This window comes from Sciurus carolinensis, unplaced genomic scaffold (genome assembly GCF_902686445.1).
Source record: "Sciurus carolinensis unplaced genomic scaffold, mSciCar1.2, whole genome shotgun sequence".
Lineage (NCBI taxonomy): Eukaryota > Metazoa > Chordata > Mammalia > Rodentia > Sciuridae > Sciurus > Sciurus carolinensis.
The window spans coordinates 99,288-117,380 of NW_025920216.1; the positions used below are offsets into that span (position 1 = coordinate 99,288).

The 18,093-nt window shown below is 56.0% G+C and overlaps 1 protein-coding gene across 1 annotated transcript in view; it reads left to right on the forward strand.

Annotated features, from left to right (window-relative positions):
• LOC124975138 (peroxynitrite isomerase THAP4-like) overlaps positions 1–18,093 on the forward strand; it is an 88,191-nt gene that overhangs the window by 67,312 nt on the left and 2,786 nt on the right. The window contains exons 2-3 of the mRNA XM_047538018.1: positions 16,012–16,076; positions 16,411–16,628. Of these exons, the coding sequence (XP_047393974.1) occupies positions 16,012–16,076; positions 16,411–16,628 (283 nt within the window). The remainder of the gene's footprint in view (positions 1–16,011; positions 16,077–16,410; positions 16,629–18,093) is intronic.

Below are 18,093 nucleotides of genomic sequence, written 5' to 3' on the forward strand. Positions count from 1 at the left end.
CTACCCTCACGGGGCTCTGTTCACTCTGATTTTGCGCCTTGGCCAGCACACCCACCCCCATGGAGCTTTCCAGCTGGGGAGGGAGGAATGGACAGCAAACAAAGAAGCAAAAGCATGTCAGAAGTCCCTGGTGCATGCTAGGAATATGAGGACCAGGGATCCGGGACAGTGGGGACATTGCTGTGCCCAGGATTCAGGGGCAGCACCTGCTGACCCTGCCTCCAGTGAGGCTGGGAGAAACCAAGGGGCAGAGATCCTCAGTAGAGGGACCAGCGAGGCCACTCCTGAGGCTGCAACCAGCTCGGTGTGGGAGGGACAGCCAGGTGGCCCCAGTGGCTGGAGCAGAGTGGACAGCAGGATTGTCCTGAGAATCAGGTGGGGGTGCAGCTCAGTGGTAGGGCATGTGTGAGGCCGTGGGTTCAATCCCAGCACCAAAACATACAGAAGTGGCTGTAGTGCTACTGGTTCTGAGGATTGTCACCAGTGGGGACAGAGGGAGAAAGGCGTGTTCTGCAGAGTCGCAGCCCCTTGACATCTCCAGGCTCTGAGAGACTGGGCTTGGCGAAGCCCAGGCTGGAAGGCCCCCATCAGGCCCAGGGGCCCTGGGAGGGGAGGCCAGCATCCAGGGGGCCCTGCAGACTGGGTCAGGCAGGCCTGACAGGACCTCTCCTGGCCCCTGGTGCTGAGTGACAGACAGCAAGGTGACTGGAGAGCCCAGAGGTCAGCCTCTGCTCTCACAGCTGCCCATCAGAGAACCTTCCAGAAAGGGCATGAGCTTTGTGATCTGACTGGATGGCAGCCGGGAACCTGAATGTGACCTCTCTGAGCCTCAGTTTCAACATCTAGAAAATGGTCACGAGAGCCCTGCCCCCATTATAGGCAGACATTGCCCAGGAGAATCCAGGCAAGGAGGCTCCAGGTCTCCCACAGCCCTGAGTGGAAGGTGACCAAACTCCCGCAGGGACCTGAGAGTATCCCAGAGGGACAAAGGAGCTCCAGGGCAGGACGAGGTGCCCACATTTTTGGGAACCAAGTCAGGGACAGATTTCTGCTTTAGAAGACACAGAGCCGAGCAGGGTGTCCATGCAGTTCACTGCTTGGTTTCCAAGATGAACGTCCCCTGTGGACTGCAGGCTGCATGTTCCTGTTTGGTGACAGCTCCCCCTGCTTCCAGGCCAGGGCCAGGCCAGCATGCCACAACCACCCCCTGCCCCAGCTCTTCCAAGCCACCCTACTCATGGAGAGCACAGCAGGCAGTTCCTGCTAACCCCTGATTCATGGGCCTCAGCTTCCTGGTAGTCTGTGGAATTATTCAAACAAGCCAATCACATCCTCTGGTGGGAATCTGGGGCATCCTTGCCCTTTGGATGCTACAAAGCCTATCTCCTATGGCCTCCGTTTATGCTGTCCCCACTCCCCCCAAGTGGCCCTGCATGGCAGGCAGCGTCCCCCCTCCCCAGGTTTTGAACACAAGTGACGGAAAACCTGCTCACAGTCTCCTCTGCCTGGCATCAGCTATCGTGTGTTCTGACATCCCGTGACCTTAGTATGAGACCCCCTCCCTCGTCAGCAGGGAAGAGGAAGCACTCAAAGTAGACACGTTGGGTTTTGCAGAGGATCCCTGAACAGGTCTTGGTGGATGTCCAGGCAGAGGATGACTCTAAAATGGGCAGGGCTGGACTGTTTTCCCTGGGAACCTGGAATGAGTCAGGGGCAGTGTGTCCTGGAGAAGGGGCCTTGGGGACTGGGAACTGTGGAAGTGGGGCTGAAGGAGAGGTAGGGACTTTTCCTTGGCTGGTTCTGCAGAGAGCTTAAGAGAACATCCGTTAGTGCCGTCCATTGCATGGCTGTGTTGGAAGACTCGCCCAGCTCTCCCCTTGGCCCTCAGAGTCAAGTGTTATTATCCACATTTTCCAGATTAGGAAGTGGAGGCTAAGAGGCCAGTTCTCCACCCATGAACACAAGATGAAGGAGTCGGTTCTGAACCCACAGTTGTCTGACTGCAGACGTGTTGTAGCCAAGTCCTGGGCATGCCACAGCAGGTGTCAGGGGACAGTGCTGTGGGGCAGGGGTTGGCCCAGGAGCTTAGCCGGCCCATTCCTGGGATGTGGTGGTGGCTCCATGTTCTTCTCTTTCCCAAAACTGGAGAGAGCCTGTAGGGAGAAGGTCCTCATCAGAGGCCCTAAGTTGGCCTGTCCCCTGAGCAGCTAGTGTGCTCTGATGGGCATCAGGTCTGAGGCCCTGTGCCTCTGGAGGCCTGCTGGCTCCTTTTCAGGGATGGTAATTGTTAAAGTGACATTTTCAACCAAGAGGGCTGGTGGGCTATCCAGACAGCCCACAGCCTGTCTGTATGGCTGCCACCCTTGGTCAGCCCCAGGGCGCGTGGAAGTGGTGGAGGCTGGAACTTGGCTTCCCTTGCTGCTGTTGGACAAGCGTGGCCTGGAGAAGAGCTGATGTCAGGGCACCACTGAGGGAACTTTGCATTTTCATAATTTTCAGTTCATATTTTGGTACTTTTTCCAGTGTTGGAGAGGTTCCAGTGCCATCAATATTTCCGACATATTTGTAGGTATCAGCGATGGCTGGGCTGGCATCAGAGTCCAGACAAGACTGGGGAGCAGCTGGAGGCATTCTCAGCATGGTTGGCCATACCCTGACCCTTCCTGTATCCTGCTAGAGAGCTTGTCCAGTGCCAGACTTGGGGTCTTGGTGGGGAAGAACCCAAGCACCTGTTGGTCTACTCCCAGTTTTCTTTTTTTTTTTTTAACCTGTTCTCTTTCCCATTTCTAAAGTGAAATCCAGTGAGAATATTAATATGCTTATAGTTGAAAGAATCAAATGATAACAAGAAATTACAGTCCTGGCCCTTCAAACAAGGCAATCTGTCTTGTTCTCTCCTCAGATTACCCGAAAATTCAGGCTGAATTCTGAAGGCCAACTTGAATAGACGGTGTCCATGGCAACCAACACGCAGTCATTGACACAACATCTTCATGTAACCTACAAGAAGATGATGCTGTAGTCAGCACTCCAGAGCCCGGGCCCTGCGAGGCTGCAGTTGACAGGTGGCCCTGTGCAGATGCTCCTGGAGTGAAGTAGAAAAACCACATAAAAGGTTTTTATTTTTATGGCTGAGAATGTTGCCTGTTACCTCTTGTTTTGATACCATGTGTTTCTATCTGCTGTTGCTGATTTCCTCCCACAATCTTTTCCTTAAAAACTCAGTCTTGGGCTGGGATGGAGCTCAGCAGGGCAGCTCCTGCTGTGTTCACCCCTTGCCCTGCAAGAGAAAATTCATGTATTAGGCAAGTTCCTCTCTTTCTTCCTGCAGTTTTTTAACAAGATCTAAAGTGCCCATCAGTCTTCAATAGGGTGGGTTACAGTGTTGCAGACAAAAGATGGAATGCAAAGGGTTGCAGCACTGGGTGCAGTGACCACACATGGGGTCCCAGCCACTCAAGGCTGCAGCAGGAGGACTGCCTGAGCCCCACACCCACCCCCCCACAATGTAGGGAGACCTTGTCTCCAAAAAGAGAAAAAGAATGAAGATCTTTTCCATCACCTTTAGGAGCAAGAGTCTAGGCCTCTTCCCCAGATCAGGAGCCCCAGGAGCCAGGCGGTGGTAACTGCCAGCACCGTGTCTGTTCTATTCATTACCCCATGACAGCTTGCTTTCATTTCTGGTGACCCCTCCTGGCCACCCAGCTCCAGCCCAGGGTCATCTCTGCCTCCCCCATTGACTGCTGAGTGCCTGCAAGTGGATTCAGGTGTGGCGACGGCCCTCAGGACTGCCAAGCCTTGGCATCACCTACACACCAGGAGGCCCCTTTTCCAGAAGCCTCCCCTGGGAGCATACCTGACAGTGATGGGCAACAGGCTCAGCAGCTGCAGCCCCAGGGCATGGGGACACCTCAGCTCAGGGAAGAGCTCAGGTCTATGTCTAGCCCTGGGGTTGGTGTGGCCTGTGGCAAGGACGTGAGCTGGCACATGGCCCATGTTGGGGGATTTGGGGGCTGGGGCTGTATCCAACTCTGCTGCCAGCTCCTGGGAGTGCTTGCCAGGCCCCACCCCTGGGCACCCCAGGCTTCTGCCTGCTCACAGAGCAGAGCCTGGGAGGGGAGTGACCTGCAGCCTCCTGGGTTGTCTTATAATGCACAAGCAGGCCCTGTGCTCCACAGGACAGGCCCTCTTCTTTCCTGCCAGCGTGCCCTCCTGGCTGTCCCAGACTTCCCCTCCCCACCCCCTCAGGTGCCATTGTTAGGGTGTCCAGCCCTCCAGTGGGCTCCACACTCACCCTTCTACATTTCAGGGAGGTCCAGGCTATTTTTACTCCTCTCTCTCCCGTGACCTTGAGTTAGCTTGTTTAGATTCAGGGGAAGGCATTCTGCTGCTTTTATAAGGGTTACATTTGATTTGTGGCTTTTTTGGGGGGTGTCCAACTTTGCCACCAAGACACATTTCTCTTTGCACATGTTCATGTCCACTTTGAGGTCCTGAAGATGTCCCTCGTTTTCCTTGCCTTGGGCTCACATTGCTTGTTCCACTGATGCTGCATCTGTCCCTGCCCTGATGGGCCATCTCTTCCTGGAGCCAGGCCATTGATCTCTGCCTCTTCAACCTGCCACTTCTCTGGGCCCTTGATGTGGAGAACTTCCTGTGCTGGGCTAGATCACAGCCTTTGCTCCGGGAGGTGCAGATGGGAACCCAGAAGCCTGCAGAGCCGCAACCCCTGCACCCTTTGCTAAGGCTGCTGCCCATCAGGCAGGTAAAGCCAAGACCACCCAGCTAGTGGTCATGCAGGACAGTGTCCCCCTTGAGCTGACTTCACAAGGCTGCCAAGAGGCTTCTGGGACCCTGTCCACATTTCCTGGGACTGGGACTCTGAGAGGAGCAGGTGGGCCGTCCCAGGATGAGGAAGGAGCAGGACAGCAGCAGGGGCACTGGGGGTTGTGCAGAATAGGGTGGGCTGCAGTGTCCTGAGGGCCAGGGAGGGCTAGAAAACCTTGGTGGTTGGTGTCTCAACCCTGTGATGTGTCCACCTACCAGCAGTGTCCCATGACCCAACCTGGAGTTGGGTGGGCTTTGGGAGAAAGTCCCTGCCCCGGAAATTAGGCCCTGTGCTGGCCTGGAAGCAGATGAACACAGGAGGATAGAGGGAAAGGGACTGATTGCAGCTGTGGAGCAAACTGGCCTTTGTCCTGGTGTGTGCACATGTGTGAGCCTCTGGTGGTGCAGCAAAGCACAGTCTCCCTACGAGGGCTCAAAGGCCCTCACTGTGGTCCATTCGATTCAGCCTCCAGAGTCCCCAGGAGCCTTTGCAGGCCTGTGGGAAAGGATGGCCAGTCCTGCCCTAGAGGGCCCCGTGCAGGACCCCAGTTGTGCAGTCGAGTCACGTGTCCATGGCTGTGGGCCCTATGGGGGTCTGGCCAGTGGCACCACCTCACCTGTGCCTGTGGAGATGGACTTGGGCTTGAGGACCTGAGTTGCCAGCGCTGGGTGAGGGTCTTGCTCTGCAGGAGTGCCTGCCAAGGTCCAGGCTGCCCATGGGGCAGGGAGGGAGGACAAGCCACTCCAGCACACCCTTCAGGCCTCTGGGCTGCACACTGAGTGCAGAACCTCTGCTTGCCTGGTGGACTGTGCTCCTTCTCCCACACTCAGTCTGCATTCGTGTTCCCAGTGGTCTGCATGAGTGAGAAAACTACAACAGTCCCTCAAGGTCCCATGTCAACCTCAGCTCCAGGGGTCTGTAGGGTTGGTGTCTAGAGACAGGTGATGTGAGAGAATCTGCATCCTCTTGCAGGGCAGCTGCCCCCAGGCCACGCTCTGGGACAGGTAGACAGCTGCCTCTCAGGGTGGGAAACAGCTTCCACCGGCCAGACACCTCCACATGATCCCAGGCTCCTGGATGCCCTGCTTCCTCAGAATGCCACTCATTCACAGACCGCACCCTCACAGTGCTTGCCCTGCAAGGCCAGGCTCTGGCTGGTACTGTGATCCAGTTCCAGAGGAATCAGGTCCTGGGCCCAATGTTCAGGGGATCCCATGGCTGAAGGAGGGCAGACACAGCCCTCTGGTTACCTGTGGGGTCTGACCCCTGTGTTCCTCTTCCTCTGAACAGCCAGGCAACCCCATCTGCTCCTTGATGTTCTGAGGTCAACTGGAGCCTGGGAGCCTCCCAAGGCAATATCCCTGTCTCGTGTATTTCTACTGCCACATCAAACCCTGAACTGTCAGTAGCTTCGACTGGGAGAGGTGTTTGCACATTTTTGTCTAACCAGCATCCTCGAACATCATTGAGCAGGCTTCTGCACCCTTCCACCTGACCAGATCAGAGTGCCTACCACACCTCACACAGCATCCTGCGCACATCACTGAGCAGGCTTCTGCACCCTTCCACCTGACCAGACCAGAGAGCCTACCACACCTCACACAGCATCCTCCCACATCACTGGACACCGGACAACTAAAATGAAAACCTCGGTTTGGACTATATTTCCAGTCTGTGCCCCACAATGGGACCTGAAGGCCACACAACCCTGGGGCTGCATCCTGCCAAACCCTCTCTGCCAGGTAGACAACCCAGCACGTAGTCTCCCACTAGGGCCTGGGGGCAGGCGCAGCGACAAAGTGGGCACAGGAGTCAGAGGACAGGGCATTACAAGCAGCCATGTGGGGCACAGGGCCCTGCTCAGCAGGGCTGGGCAGGGCTGCTGGGGCTGCAGAACTCTGCCTGGGCCAGCCTCGGTCTCTAGAGTGCCCCAGGGGCTGGGCCTCCTGGCGTCAAGTCCTTGGGGGGCAGGATGAGGGAGGCACAGGGAAAGCAGGGCTCACGATCATTCTCCACAATGCGAAACTTCAATGAGTCCATGGGATCAGAGGTCCACTGGTCAGGACACTGGCCTGGAACCCACCACGGTCAGGGACACTCCCTCCCTCTAGAAATGGGTGAGGCCACCAGCATGGGAGCCTTGTGCTATTGACCAGGCCAGTAGGAGCTCTTGGTCCTTCAGCTTCAGCAGGCCAATCTCCTTCAGACCAACTGTGCAGGGTCCACTGCCCACAAGGACCAAAGCCAGCTTGTGTCCTGAGACGGCCCTTCCAGGGCTAGAGGCATCAGGGAGCAGAGGCTGGTCTTTCCAGAAGCCAAGGAACCCTAATCTTGAGGCCCTTCAGGAGGGATGGGTGCATGCCTTAGCTCCGCTTCCTGGACTGACCTCGGTGTTGCCCACTGTACTCCCTGCTGGCCTCCTGGGCACCAGGGCCTGTCAGGATCTGCAGGGAAGAGGCAGGAGGTCAGCAGCCTCAGGTCTCTGCTGGGAATACACCCTCCCAAGCAGCCCAGTGTCCAGATGGGACCACAGGCCCAGCAGCAGGGGGACTGAGCCCCACCACCTGCTCTACAGGTGTGGCCCACCTTCATGCCCAGGCCCAGCAGCGCCCACAGTGTGCCCAGGTCCGGGTGGCCAGTGGAGCATGGAGACAGCGGAGGGTCTGCCTCTGACACTCAACCCCAAGGCTGTGAGCTCTCCTCCAGTGGGTGAGGCTGGTTTCTGAGGAGGAGAGGGGACTCTGGGAAGTACTGAGGGGGTCGGAGTCCTGTCTCTCCCAAGGCCAGGGGCCCACACTGCTGGCCACCTTCTAGGGTTCACAGGTCTTTAGCTGGGGCAGGGCATGATGGGGAGGGGCAGGAAACAAGCCATGCAGGATTCAGACAGCAGGAGCCAGCTGGTTGCTGCCCCAGTGCCATCCACTCTCCCTTGCCCTCAGTCAGCGCCCTGGCTCCCAGCACCCCAAGCCACGCCCACAGCCCTGCACCCAGGAGCTCACCCATCTACCACACCTCCTCAGCCAGGCTGCCAAGGTCCTGCACACAAACTCTCCCAGGCAGTCCACCAGGGCATGCACCATGGTGGGCTGTGCCTGCCACACACGGTCCACGACCAGTCCTGCAGCCACTGCATACAGGGATACCACCTTGCCCCACATTATGCCTGCAGAGAGAGGTGCTGGTCAGGCACTGGCAGTGAGAGATGCCCAGGTGGTGCCCAGGAGTCAGGTACCTCCTGCAGGCCCTCACCCCAGTGGCTCTCGGCCAGTCAATGGCCTGGTGGGAGCCTGCCACATCTCCTGTGAGTCAGTCTCACCCACCCTAGGGCAGACGAGGTGCCCAGCCCAAGGACAGAGGAGGCCCCAGGGAGGCACCTCGGCACAGGGCCCAGCAGACCTGGGGCTGCACGAAGGGACAGCAAGGGCTCCCTGGGCACACCTGTCCCTCTGCAGTAGGACAGCCCCTTCATCTGTTCATAAAGGAGCCAAGGCCCATGGAAAGAACCTTTCCCAGACAACTGACCTGACCGAATGAGTGGCAAAATGGAGCTGGGGCCATCTCGGGGGAGACAGACCATGGCCCCGGACAAGTGCTCCCGAGCCCTGGGCCAGCCGCTCTCCTGAGCACACCAAGTCAGTTCACAAATCGAAGAAGAGCCCTCTCAAGACTCACACACAGGCTGGGACCTGGCCCAGCCAGAGCAGCTGTCCAATAGCCATCAGAGTCCAGGCTCCACCCCAGCACTGAGAGAAACACATGAACAGTGGAGGCCTCAGAACAGCCAGTGGAAGGAGCCAGATGCACAGTACGTGCACTGGGCAAGACCATGTGTGCAGCGTCCAGAACAGCGCCTGCAGCCAGAGCAGGTCAGTGGCTTGGCGGGGTGGGCCAAGTGGGGGTCACCACACCAGTGTACCAGATGCCATCAAACTGCCACTTCAGGTAGGTGAAGTGCTCTACTCAACTCCACACGAGGAAAGAGCCCTGAGCTCAGATCATGCACTAGGCAAAACTCTCCCCTGTCCAGCCACACCCAAGCCTCAAGCCTGGCTGAACTGGCCCCATAGGCCAGCTGCCAAGGAGCCAGCATGCCCGCTGGGCCCTGGCCCTCCACGGCTGAGCTCCCACCCCAGGGCTCTGCTCAAGGACAGCAGGACAACAGGGCCTCCTGACCATGCCCAGTCACAACCCCAGACTGGACCCCCTGTGCCCACTGAGCCCCGGGCCTCCAGCAGACACCAGTGGAGGGTGAAGAGGAGGATTCCCATGGGGCCCAACAGGGGGACCCGAGGTTGTTCTGCAGAGGACTGTGCACTCCATGGGTGGCCACACTGGCACAGCTGAGCCAGAGGCATTTGCAGGAGTGCTTCCCAGGGCTGAATGCAACCATTAGAAGTGGGATACTGCCTCCTGTACATCCACACAGTCCACAACTGTCCAACTCCAGACCATGTCTGTGTCCCCTGACCCACCGGTCACTCCTTACCTACTTTTCCACCTGGAGTGCAGGGTATTCCTGTCCAAAATGCCTCACTCAGCAGGGTGCCCGGCATGGTGCCCAGGGTCCTGCCACCATGGTGCAGAGCACTGGCCACTCTTGCCCATGGCTGAACAGTGTTCCATGTTTGTCTGCCAACAGAGGAACCTCTTGGACAGGATGAAGAAGGCCACTGCCCATTTCCAGGTCTCTTGGGCCTCTGCCTAGAGCTGCCAGGTAATATAGAAACTCCATGTTTAACCCTGGGGACCTGCCAGGCTGTCTGCTAAGAGGCCACATGCCTGGCCAGGTTCCGGTGCTCACACAGCCACCACGCTTGCAGTTGTGGGACTAGCCATCCTGGAACGAGGAGGTCCAGTCCATCTTCGTCTAAGAGCTGGTGGTGCTGGACAGCGGTTTGTCCCACTGGCCTGTGTGTGTGTGGATGGGGTGGAGACCAGGACCTGGAGGACTGAGCAAGCTCTGTCCAAGCTGCACCTCAGCCTGCTGGTGGCCATTTGGACGTCGTCCTTGGAGAAACAGATCCTGCACTGACCTTTATTTCATATGCATGACATACGCACACAGGCACTAGGGACTGGGCCACCTCCACAGACCTTGCCACTGGGCCTCGCCCAAGCTGCCTGGGAAGCTGTGGTCCTCCTCTTCTGCCTCCAAGTGGCGGGGACGGAGTGGGAGGCATGCCCACCACACCCGGCTCCTCTGGCCAGCCTTCACGTGGGACGCCTGGTTAGTAAAGTTTTCTAAGTGTCCTTCCTGTACTTCTTCTGTGTCTTCTCGTCTTTCTGTGGTAAAATATATTGCTCTTATAATCAGGAGAAATAAAAACACTGCTGACTTTTGATCAGAAGTGGAAATGAGCCTGATAGCACATTTAATTTCTGTAGAGCATCGCATGTAGCTCAAACAACTCTTCAATGTGCAATTCATTTCTAGAATAAAATATCTGTTATATGAGGGCAATCTTTAGATAAGTTTTTATATTTTTTGAGATGTTCACATTTCTGTTAATTAAATATCCTCATAATTAGCACTGTTGACTTTTTAAAAATCAAAGCCACTCATGTTCTATGATTGCAACAAGAGTTGAGCATTGTGTCTAGTGATGAAAATGTGTTCTTGATAAGCAAAATAGGTTCTGGTTTTAGAAAATATGAAAATATAATAGCTTTTGTATAAAGGTTTTCTTTTGCTATAGTGAAAGTCAAGGATTTTTTTCCTTGTTCTTATGGAGAAGTAAAAAAAAAATGTCTCCCTCTAAGAGTAATTTTTTTTTATTATCATAGCAGTAATTCACTATTATTATTAGGGGGTAAATATGCCTTGTATAGGAAAACACGTAATTTCTTCTTGGGAGTTCCCTTTATAACTTTAGCATTTTCTTTCACTTGAGAAAATTTCTATATTTCAGATTATTTCATCTTGAGCTTTTTTGAGCTTTGTAATGTAGTATTTTATTGATCTGTCTTTGTACATTTTCATTTCATAATGCCTGTCTCCCACCTACCTGTCTGAATCAGCTATAGCAAATTTTGAATTTGTTGGTTAAAAAGTAGTTTTATATGTTTCCTCACACGTTTGAGTTAGTTTTGCATTTTAATCTTCTATTTTGCTAAATTACTCTGAAAGCCAGGTTTCCCTTTTGAATCCTGCCTTAGTTTATCATTATTTTTCTGTGGTTTAAGAAGAACAGATCAAACTATTTTTGTTTATTTTGACAAATAAGCTATATTCCTTCTCTTTTAGAGGAAGAATTAAACTGTGTTACTAACTACTCTTTCCTTCAGTCAGATTTCCTTAAATCAGTCTGGTATACACAGGGCTACAACTTGGGGGTTGTTCTGAGCTACTGTTGTCAACTGCTGTTGTACACACTGTTATGTATAAGGGTGTAAATATATTTATTATTTTTGCAAAATTCATTCTGTACAATTGCAGAACAAGGTTGCTCTTCTGTGATACATGGGATATTATGCTTTAAAGACCATCTTGGAATACAATTAGAGAACTTAGTATTTTCATGTACTAAGACCTATTTAAAGTTTAATATTCTACCTTTGAAAAAACTTTAATTAAAAAGTTTATTTAAAAGAGTAAAAAAAGAAATGGAAATGAGCAGGGGTGAACTCAAAGCCCTCAGGGAAGCACAAGGACCAGCAGCAGTGGCTGCTGCTTCCCGGGGACTCGGCTGTCCTGTTACGGGGGGCAGGAGCCTGGGAGCTGCAGCTCAAGGTGGCTACAGCAGAGGAAGCACAGGTGGCAGTCACCCATAAAGGTGGAGCCTGTCAGGCTGCACTCCAGGCAGGAAAGCCAGCTGGAGGGCCAGTGTGCAAGACCAGTGAGGGCACACCACAGTCAGAGAGGCCAAGATGACCCAAGCCAGCAGGCCAAGAGCCCAGCACCCATGAAGCCTGGGAGGGGCTGGGGTGAAGTGTGATAGGCAGGCACAAGCTGGCCTGAGGAGTGTCCTGAGAGCCAACCAGCCATGGGAGAGTCAGACAACACCCTCACCCAGATCAGAGAGGTCAAGAAATAGCTGCAGGCCACACAGTCCACATGGGGCCAGGGACACTAACACAAGGGCCTGAGGCAATGGATGGAGTGGGAGCAGCTGGCCTAGGTTCCCCATGGACCCTAGGAGGCATCAGACCCCTGGGAAGAAAGGCAGTGCTGTGGAATCCCCATCCCCTTTACCTCCCCTTTGCCCCAGGACCTCCCAGAACCACCCTCTGACTGCTGCTTTACAGCTCAGGCTGGTCCTGCTCTGCCCCAGCCCCCTCCTGTGCCCACACCCACCACCATGCAGAGCCCCAACCCAGTCCCAGCTCATGGTGGACACCATCAGGCCAGAGCCTGCTCTCATGAGAACAAGGCTGAGGGGCAGTGGCCAGGACCTAGGGTGTGGGGGTGGGTGGGAAACCAGGACCCAGGCTCAGGTGTCCTGGCCCAGCCTGCTGTTGGTGTCCACATCGAGGCCATGTGGAGCAGAGGCTGGGAGGGCTCGATGGTGCCTGCAAGTGGTCCAGGGCCTGTGCCTCCTGGAGGACCTATGGACTTCAGCGGGTGCACAGGTGCACCTTACCCACCTGCCTTGTCCAGTGCTGACCATGTCCAGGCACTCCTCCCGCTCTCCCTGACACAGGCCCAAGCACCTTGCCTTGTCTCTCCTGAGCCTGCCCACCTCTCCTGCCGTCAGCCCTGTGTGGGGGCTTCCCCCTGCCTGCCTCTGGGCGCTTCTCTGACCATGTGACGTCAGAAGCAGCTCTCCTTGCTCTGGCAACTCTGTCCTGCCAGCCCTGGGCTTCCAACTGCAGCCTTTCCCCACCTGAGCCCCCAGGCACAGCTCCTGTCATCAAGACTTCACTTAGACCTGGCCACCCGGTGTCACAGAACTTAGTAGGACAGAGCGCAACCCTGCTCTCACCCGGGGGCAGTACACTGCCCTGCCTGATTCCCACCAGCCCCGTGGATCAGCTGGGCACCAAGCAGCTTGTGGTCCTGGGCAGCCTGGCTTCTGAGAGGCCCAGCCAGCTGAGGTCTCACCTCATCCCCCACCATGCCCACAAGACCCCCAGGCCTTGTCACACAGTTCCATTCCTCCCAGGCCCACAAATCTCCCCCTCTGTACCCCCAACCCCTGCGGGCTCCTGCATCTCTTCTGTCTCCCTGCCATACTCCGTGCGCTTGCGGATTCCTCCAGTGAGCCTCTGCTAGTAGTTAGGAGGGCTGCAGCAGAAACTTCTGGGTCAGCATCCGACCTCAGGCCACACTGCAGCCAGTGGGCACCACTGGCCCTGACTGTGGGGCTTCAGGCCTGCCTCACCCGCATGTCATGAGACCAAACTCCTTGGGCTGGTGGACAGGATAGCCAGGGACAAGGGTACGTGACTCACATCACAACAGGAGGAGCTCTTTTTTTTTTTTTTGTGGTGCTGGGGATTGAACCCAGGGCCCTGTGCTTGAGAGGCAAGCACTCTGCCAACTGAGCTCTACCCCCAACCCAAGAGGAGCTCTTTTAGTTTGGAAAAATCTTTAGAAATTGGGGCATTTTATCCCAAAACCAATATTTCTGGTTTTTCCTAACAATCAGAAGACTGGAGCAGCAAGTGGCCTCCTGTGGTCATGGCCCTGGCACCCTGGTTGCTGGGTCACTCAGGCCCTGGGTGGAGCCCCGCAGCCTGGACACCTAGTGGCCCTTAGCGTAATGTGGGAGACTAACTTTGGTCATGTTTGACTTGAGCCCTGTCTCCAGCATGGTCTCGGGCCATGGTCTAGGTCACTGGGGAGCTGGGAATTCTTCTGGCACTCAGCACGCCTCAGGGACCACCACTTTCCTGATGCCTGTGCCTGACCTCTGCCTCGAGGATTCTGTGTGGAGAAGCCCCCACAGTCCCTCAGTGTGGACAGGCCTGTGCGGTGTGTGCTCGGGTCTGTTTGCTGGCCCAGCACCTGGCTCCTGGCTGTGTTGTCTGGACACCGCGTCTACTCACCTCTCATCAATCCGGAGGGCGATTGCCCACGGCAGTGATGAGAGCTAGCTCCTGGCTCTGAGAGGAGGTGTGGTTCTCCTCCCAAAGCAGTGCTGGTCTGCCTGCTGTTCTCAGTTCTGTTTCTGAGTGTCTTGTGCGCTGCCCCGTGACCCCTGTGCGTGGCGTTCCTGCTGGTTTTCCTCCTCCTTCCCCAGCTTCCTCCAGCCTGTGGCCTACCTGTATTTTCTTCCCTGAGTTCTTGCACTCAGGTGATTGGTCTTTCTTCACAGAAGTGGCTGGACTCAGCATGTGCACCTGCAGTCCCAGCAACTTGGGAGGCTGAGGCCCTGTCTCAGAATGAATAGATAAACCAGGGGTAGGTGCACCCTTTGCTCTGAGTGCCAAGGACGGCACATGTCTGGGACCAGTGGGTTGCTGAGGGTCAGTCATGTTGCCTGGTGAGATGCTGGCCTGCCCTGCACCTCAGGAGATGTGGAGCCTACCCAGCCTTTGTTGGCAGCCTAGAGGGCCACGGGGGCTGTTCTCCACTGCCTGCCCACTCTTCACTCCTCTGGTGAACAGGGACCACTCACCTGCCTCCAGCAGTCATGGCCTGGTTCCCTCCATCTTCCAGCCACACCCTGGCTCTCCCAGTTGGCTCCCACAGCCCCCACGTTCTGGTGGCTGTGGATTCTATCTGTGACCTATTTTTCCTGGAAATCAAGCTCAGGGAAAAACTTTTGTCATAGCATTCTTCTTGTTAATTCCAGAAGAGGTGGAGATCATTCTGACCTACTTGGTCATGTCCCTAGGAAGACCACAGACAGACTGAGGGACAGAGGAGCAAGGTCACTGCCTCTTTTCTGCTTCTCTCCAACTCTGACTTGTGGACTGTTTTCAGATGCCAGTGTGTCTCAGGCTCTGTCTTTCTTGCCCTGTCTCTGAGGACTGCGTTCCAGGCTTTGGGAACAGGCCTCCCTCGGGCCTCTGGCCAGCTGCAGCATGGCCTAGTGCTGGATCAGAGGGACGAAGATGAGGACAGCTGGGTGGGCTTCTTGCCTAGGGAGAGTGGCCTCAGGTCTGGGGAATGTGGAGTCGTGCCCACCAAGGCATGGGTTCAGATGTCCCTTTAGTGAGTGATGTAGTCCCTCCTCACCTGCGACCCCAGCCCTGCCTCCTGAGTGGCGTCCAGCTCTGCTGCTGCTACTGCACATCTTCCCACCAGGGTGCAGGCATGGCTCATCCCAGGCCTGGGCCTGCTGAGTAGAGGGACACCCAGGACCTCCTGGGGAGCCTGCTGGCCAACAGGACGGCTTTCACATGAGCTACAGCCTCCAGTGTGTGGGTAGGGCTGGACAAGCACTTCCTGAGCCTCCAGGGCAGGCTCCCTGCCCTCCAGCAAAGTGCCTGGGTGCACTGACCCCTGGTGCTGCCGGCTCATGCTGGCCTCTGTGAAGGGCCGTAGCAGAGCTCCTATCCTACTCTCCCTGGAAGGCCCAGGTGTGTGTTGGGAGTCAAGGCTGCAGGTCACCACTCTGTGAGGGGCAGCAGGTCAGATTTTAGTCCCCTGACTGAATCACTGGCAGACCAGCCCCCGTCCACTCCTCTGTGCCCATGTTGCTGCATTGGCCCACACCTGGGCTGCAGCACTGCCTGAGGATCAGGTCAGCTGGTGAGAGCCACAGGCAGGGCTTCGATCTCAGCCTGTTCAGGCAAGGTCCTCGTGAATTGGCCCTGCTTGATGTGGAGACAGGCCGGGTTGTGACAGTAGCCTGCCTGCCATGGGGCCAGAGTCTGGAAGGCCCAGGTGTGAGGGGAATACCCCTTCTCAGTGCTGAGCAGCTGTCAGTCAACCTGAAAAAGCAGGAGGATGGCACCCAGGTGCTGGCCTTTGCATTGGGGCCTCCAGCACTGGGTCTCCAGCTGGTCCTTGGTCTGTTTCTTCAGGTCAGCATGGCAGCTCGTCTTCCAGGAGCTCAGGCCAGAACCCTCAGAGCCCCTCCATCCCATGTCCAACCGCTCTGACCTGGGGGTCCTGAGCCTGGCCCTTCCCCCACTGCCCCTCCTGCCATCTGGCCAGGCTTCCCCCTCCACCTCCACTGTCTTGATGTGGTTGGTGCCCAGGGCTCCTGTGCCTGTTGCCCAGGCTCCTAACAGATGGCCTGGAGGGTGGGCAGAGCCTACGCACTCCTGCTGACCCTAGTGTTCTTTTCCAGCCTTCAGACACAGGCACTGGGAAGAGCCCTGGCCCACAAGAGGCAGCCCTGACGAGCGGTCCAAGGTGGGGGATGCAGAGGTACTTCACCCTGCTGACCTCGTGTCACACAAAGCCACTCAGCAGCACTCAGTCCCCACCACCCACCATCCCACCGCTGCCCACACCCAAGCCTCTCAGTCCAGCTGCATCCCTGGCTTACCACGCACAGCTGGGGAAGACCCTGAGCCCTACAGCCCCGCTCTCCATCTCCAGGTCCATGACCCATGCAGGAACTGCTGCCCACCCTGGCCCCCTGGCTTCTCTGGTTTGTATTTCTGTGGTCACTCGGACGTTCTGACCACATGGTGCCAGTGGTGCCCATCTGAGGTGTGCTCTGACGGCGTGAGCCTCTCCACAGGAAGTCCAGCAAGGTGCACAGTAGGAGGCTGCTGACTGCTGTCCTTCTGTCCTCAGAGCCTCCCAAGATGAACCCAGTGGTGGAGCCACTGTCCTGGATGCTGGGCACCTGGCTCTCTGTCCCTCTGGGAGCTGGGACCTACCTGACACCGCAGCCCTTCCAGTACCTGGAGGAGGTGCGCATCTCCCACATGGACCATTCCATGCTCAACTTCTCATAATCCCCCACGGTGAGCTTCCGGTTCTAGGCTGATTCAGAACAGAGAGGGTCTAGCAGGAACCTGCAGGCCGTCTGAGGCAGGAGTGGTGGTATGATCTTTCTGAGTCCATTATGTGTGTGAAGGTGTTAGGCAGACCCCAGGGTCGTCGCTGTGAACCAAGTGTGGAGCAAGTGCATGCTTGTTTTCATCTGATCTCAAGCTGAATTACCGTGTGGAAGTTAGTCACCCCGGTATCACTGAGAACAAAGGGTGTGGCTTTCCTCCTGATTTTCCCTGAGCTGGTTGCCAATCGAGGATTCTGTTAGAGTTGAGGTTCTCAGAGTCTTCGCCACAGTGAGGTCCTCAGCTCGGTCCCACGCCACGCTCACTAGGAGAGCCCTGCTGTTCTGGAGGAGGCAGAGGCTCCCAGGCCTCTGGAATGAGAGGGCCCTGTGCTCCTCCAGCCTCTGTTGTGTGACAGAGGCAGCGAGTCAGCCTGGGGCTCAGGACCAGACCTGTTCCAGGCTGCACAGTGTTGGATTAAGATATGTGCACAGACTGCCGGTTGCACAACTTAATCTGGAATACTCCATAGGCTAAGCATTTCCAAGTCCTGACATGACGCTATTTTGAGTTTCAGATTTTAGAAGCTCCACTTGTATTTATAATACATCCACTCTCAGAAGAGATTTAGAAGATCTTGTTTAAAACTGTTTCACAACCAGGCTCAGGGATCCTTCCACCGTAGCCTCCCAGGCTGCTGGACATAGGCATCACCGCTGTGCCCAAGTGTGGCGTTCTTGAATGAGCAGACAAGGGCATGTGACCCTAAGGAGTGTTTGAGTCAGCTTTGCTTCACTGTGACCAGAAGACCTGAGGGCAGCTGAGAGGAGGCAAAGTCTGTGGGGCTCAAGTCCCTGAGGTCTCAGTCCACAGAGGGCCTTCTCCATTGCTGTGGACCCGAGGTGAGGCAGCATGTCATGGGGAAGGCTTCCGTAGAGGGAGCTCACGGTGGAGTCAGGAAACAGAGAAGGGCAGGGAGCACAGGGAAGATGTACCCCCACGGCAGCCACGCCCATCTACTCACAGTCTCCATAGCAGTGGTGGACTGACAAGGGGCCAACTGTCAGTCCAACCCATAGCAGTGGGATTCTGGGTGGTAGAGATGATGCAGAACAGTGTTGTCAGCCTTTTGAACTGTGGCCTGCATCAGAGGATCAGAAAGTCCATCTTGTAACTGTCATGAGAGAGCAGCAGAGTGGGGTCTGGTGCCAGCACAGGTGGGCACGCGTGTGCCCTGGACTCTGCAGTGTGCATCCTGCATGCAGGCGCCCCAGGCCCAGCCCAGCCGATGACGCCTGACCTGTCTAAAGTTCTCCATGAGAGCTGTAGACAGGCCGCAGGCAGCATGGCATCCTAAGCCGTGCAGGGAAAGGGCTTTGGTCTGGGTGCTCGCCCAGCGGAGTTGTGTACCTCTTCCTGCA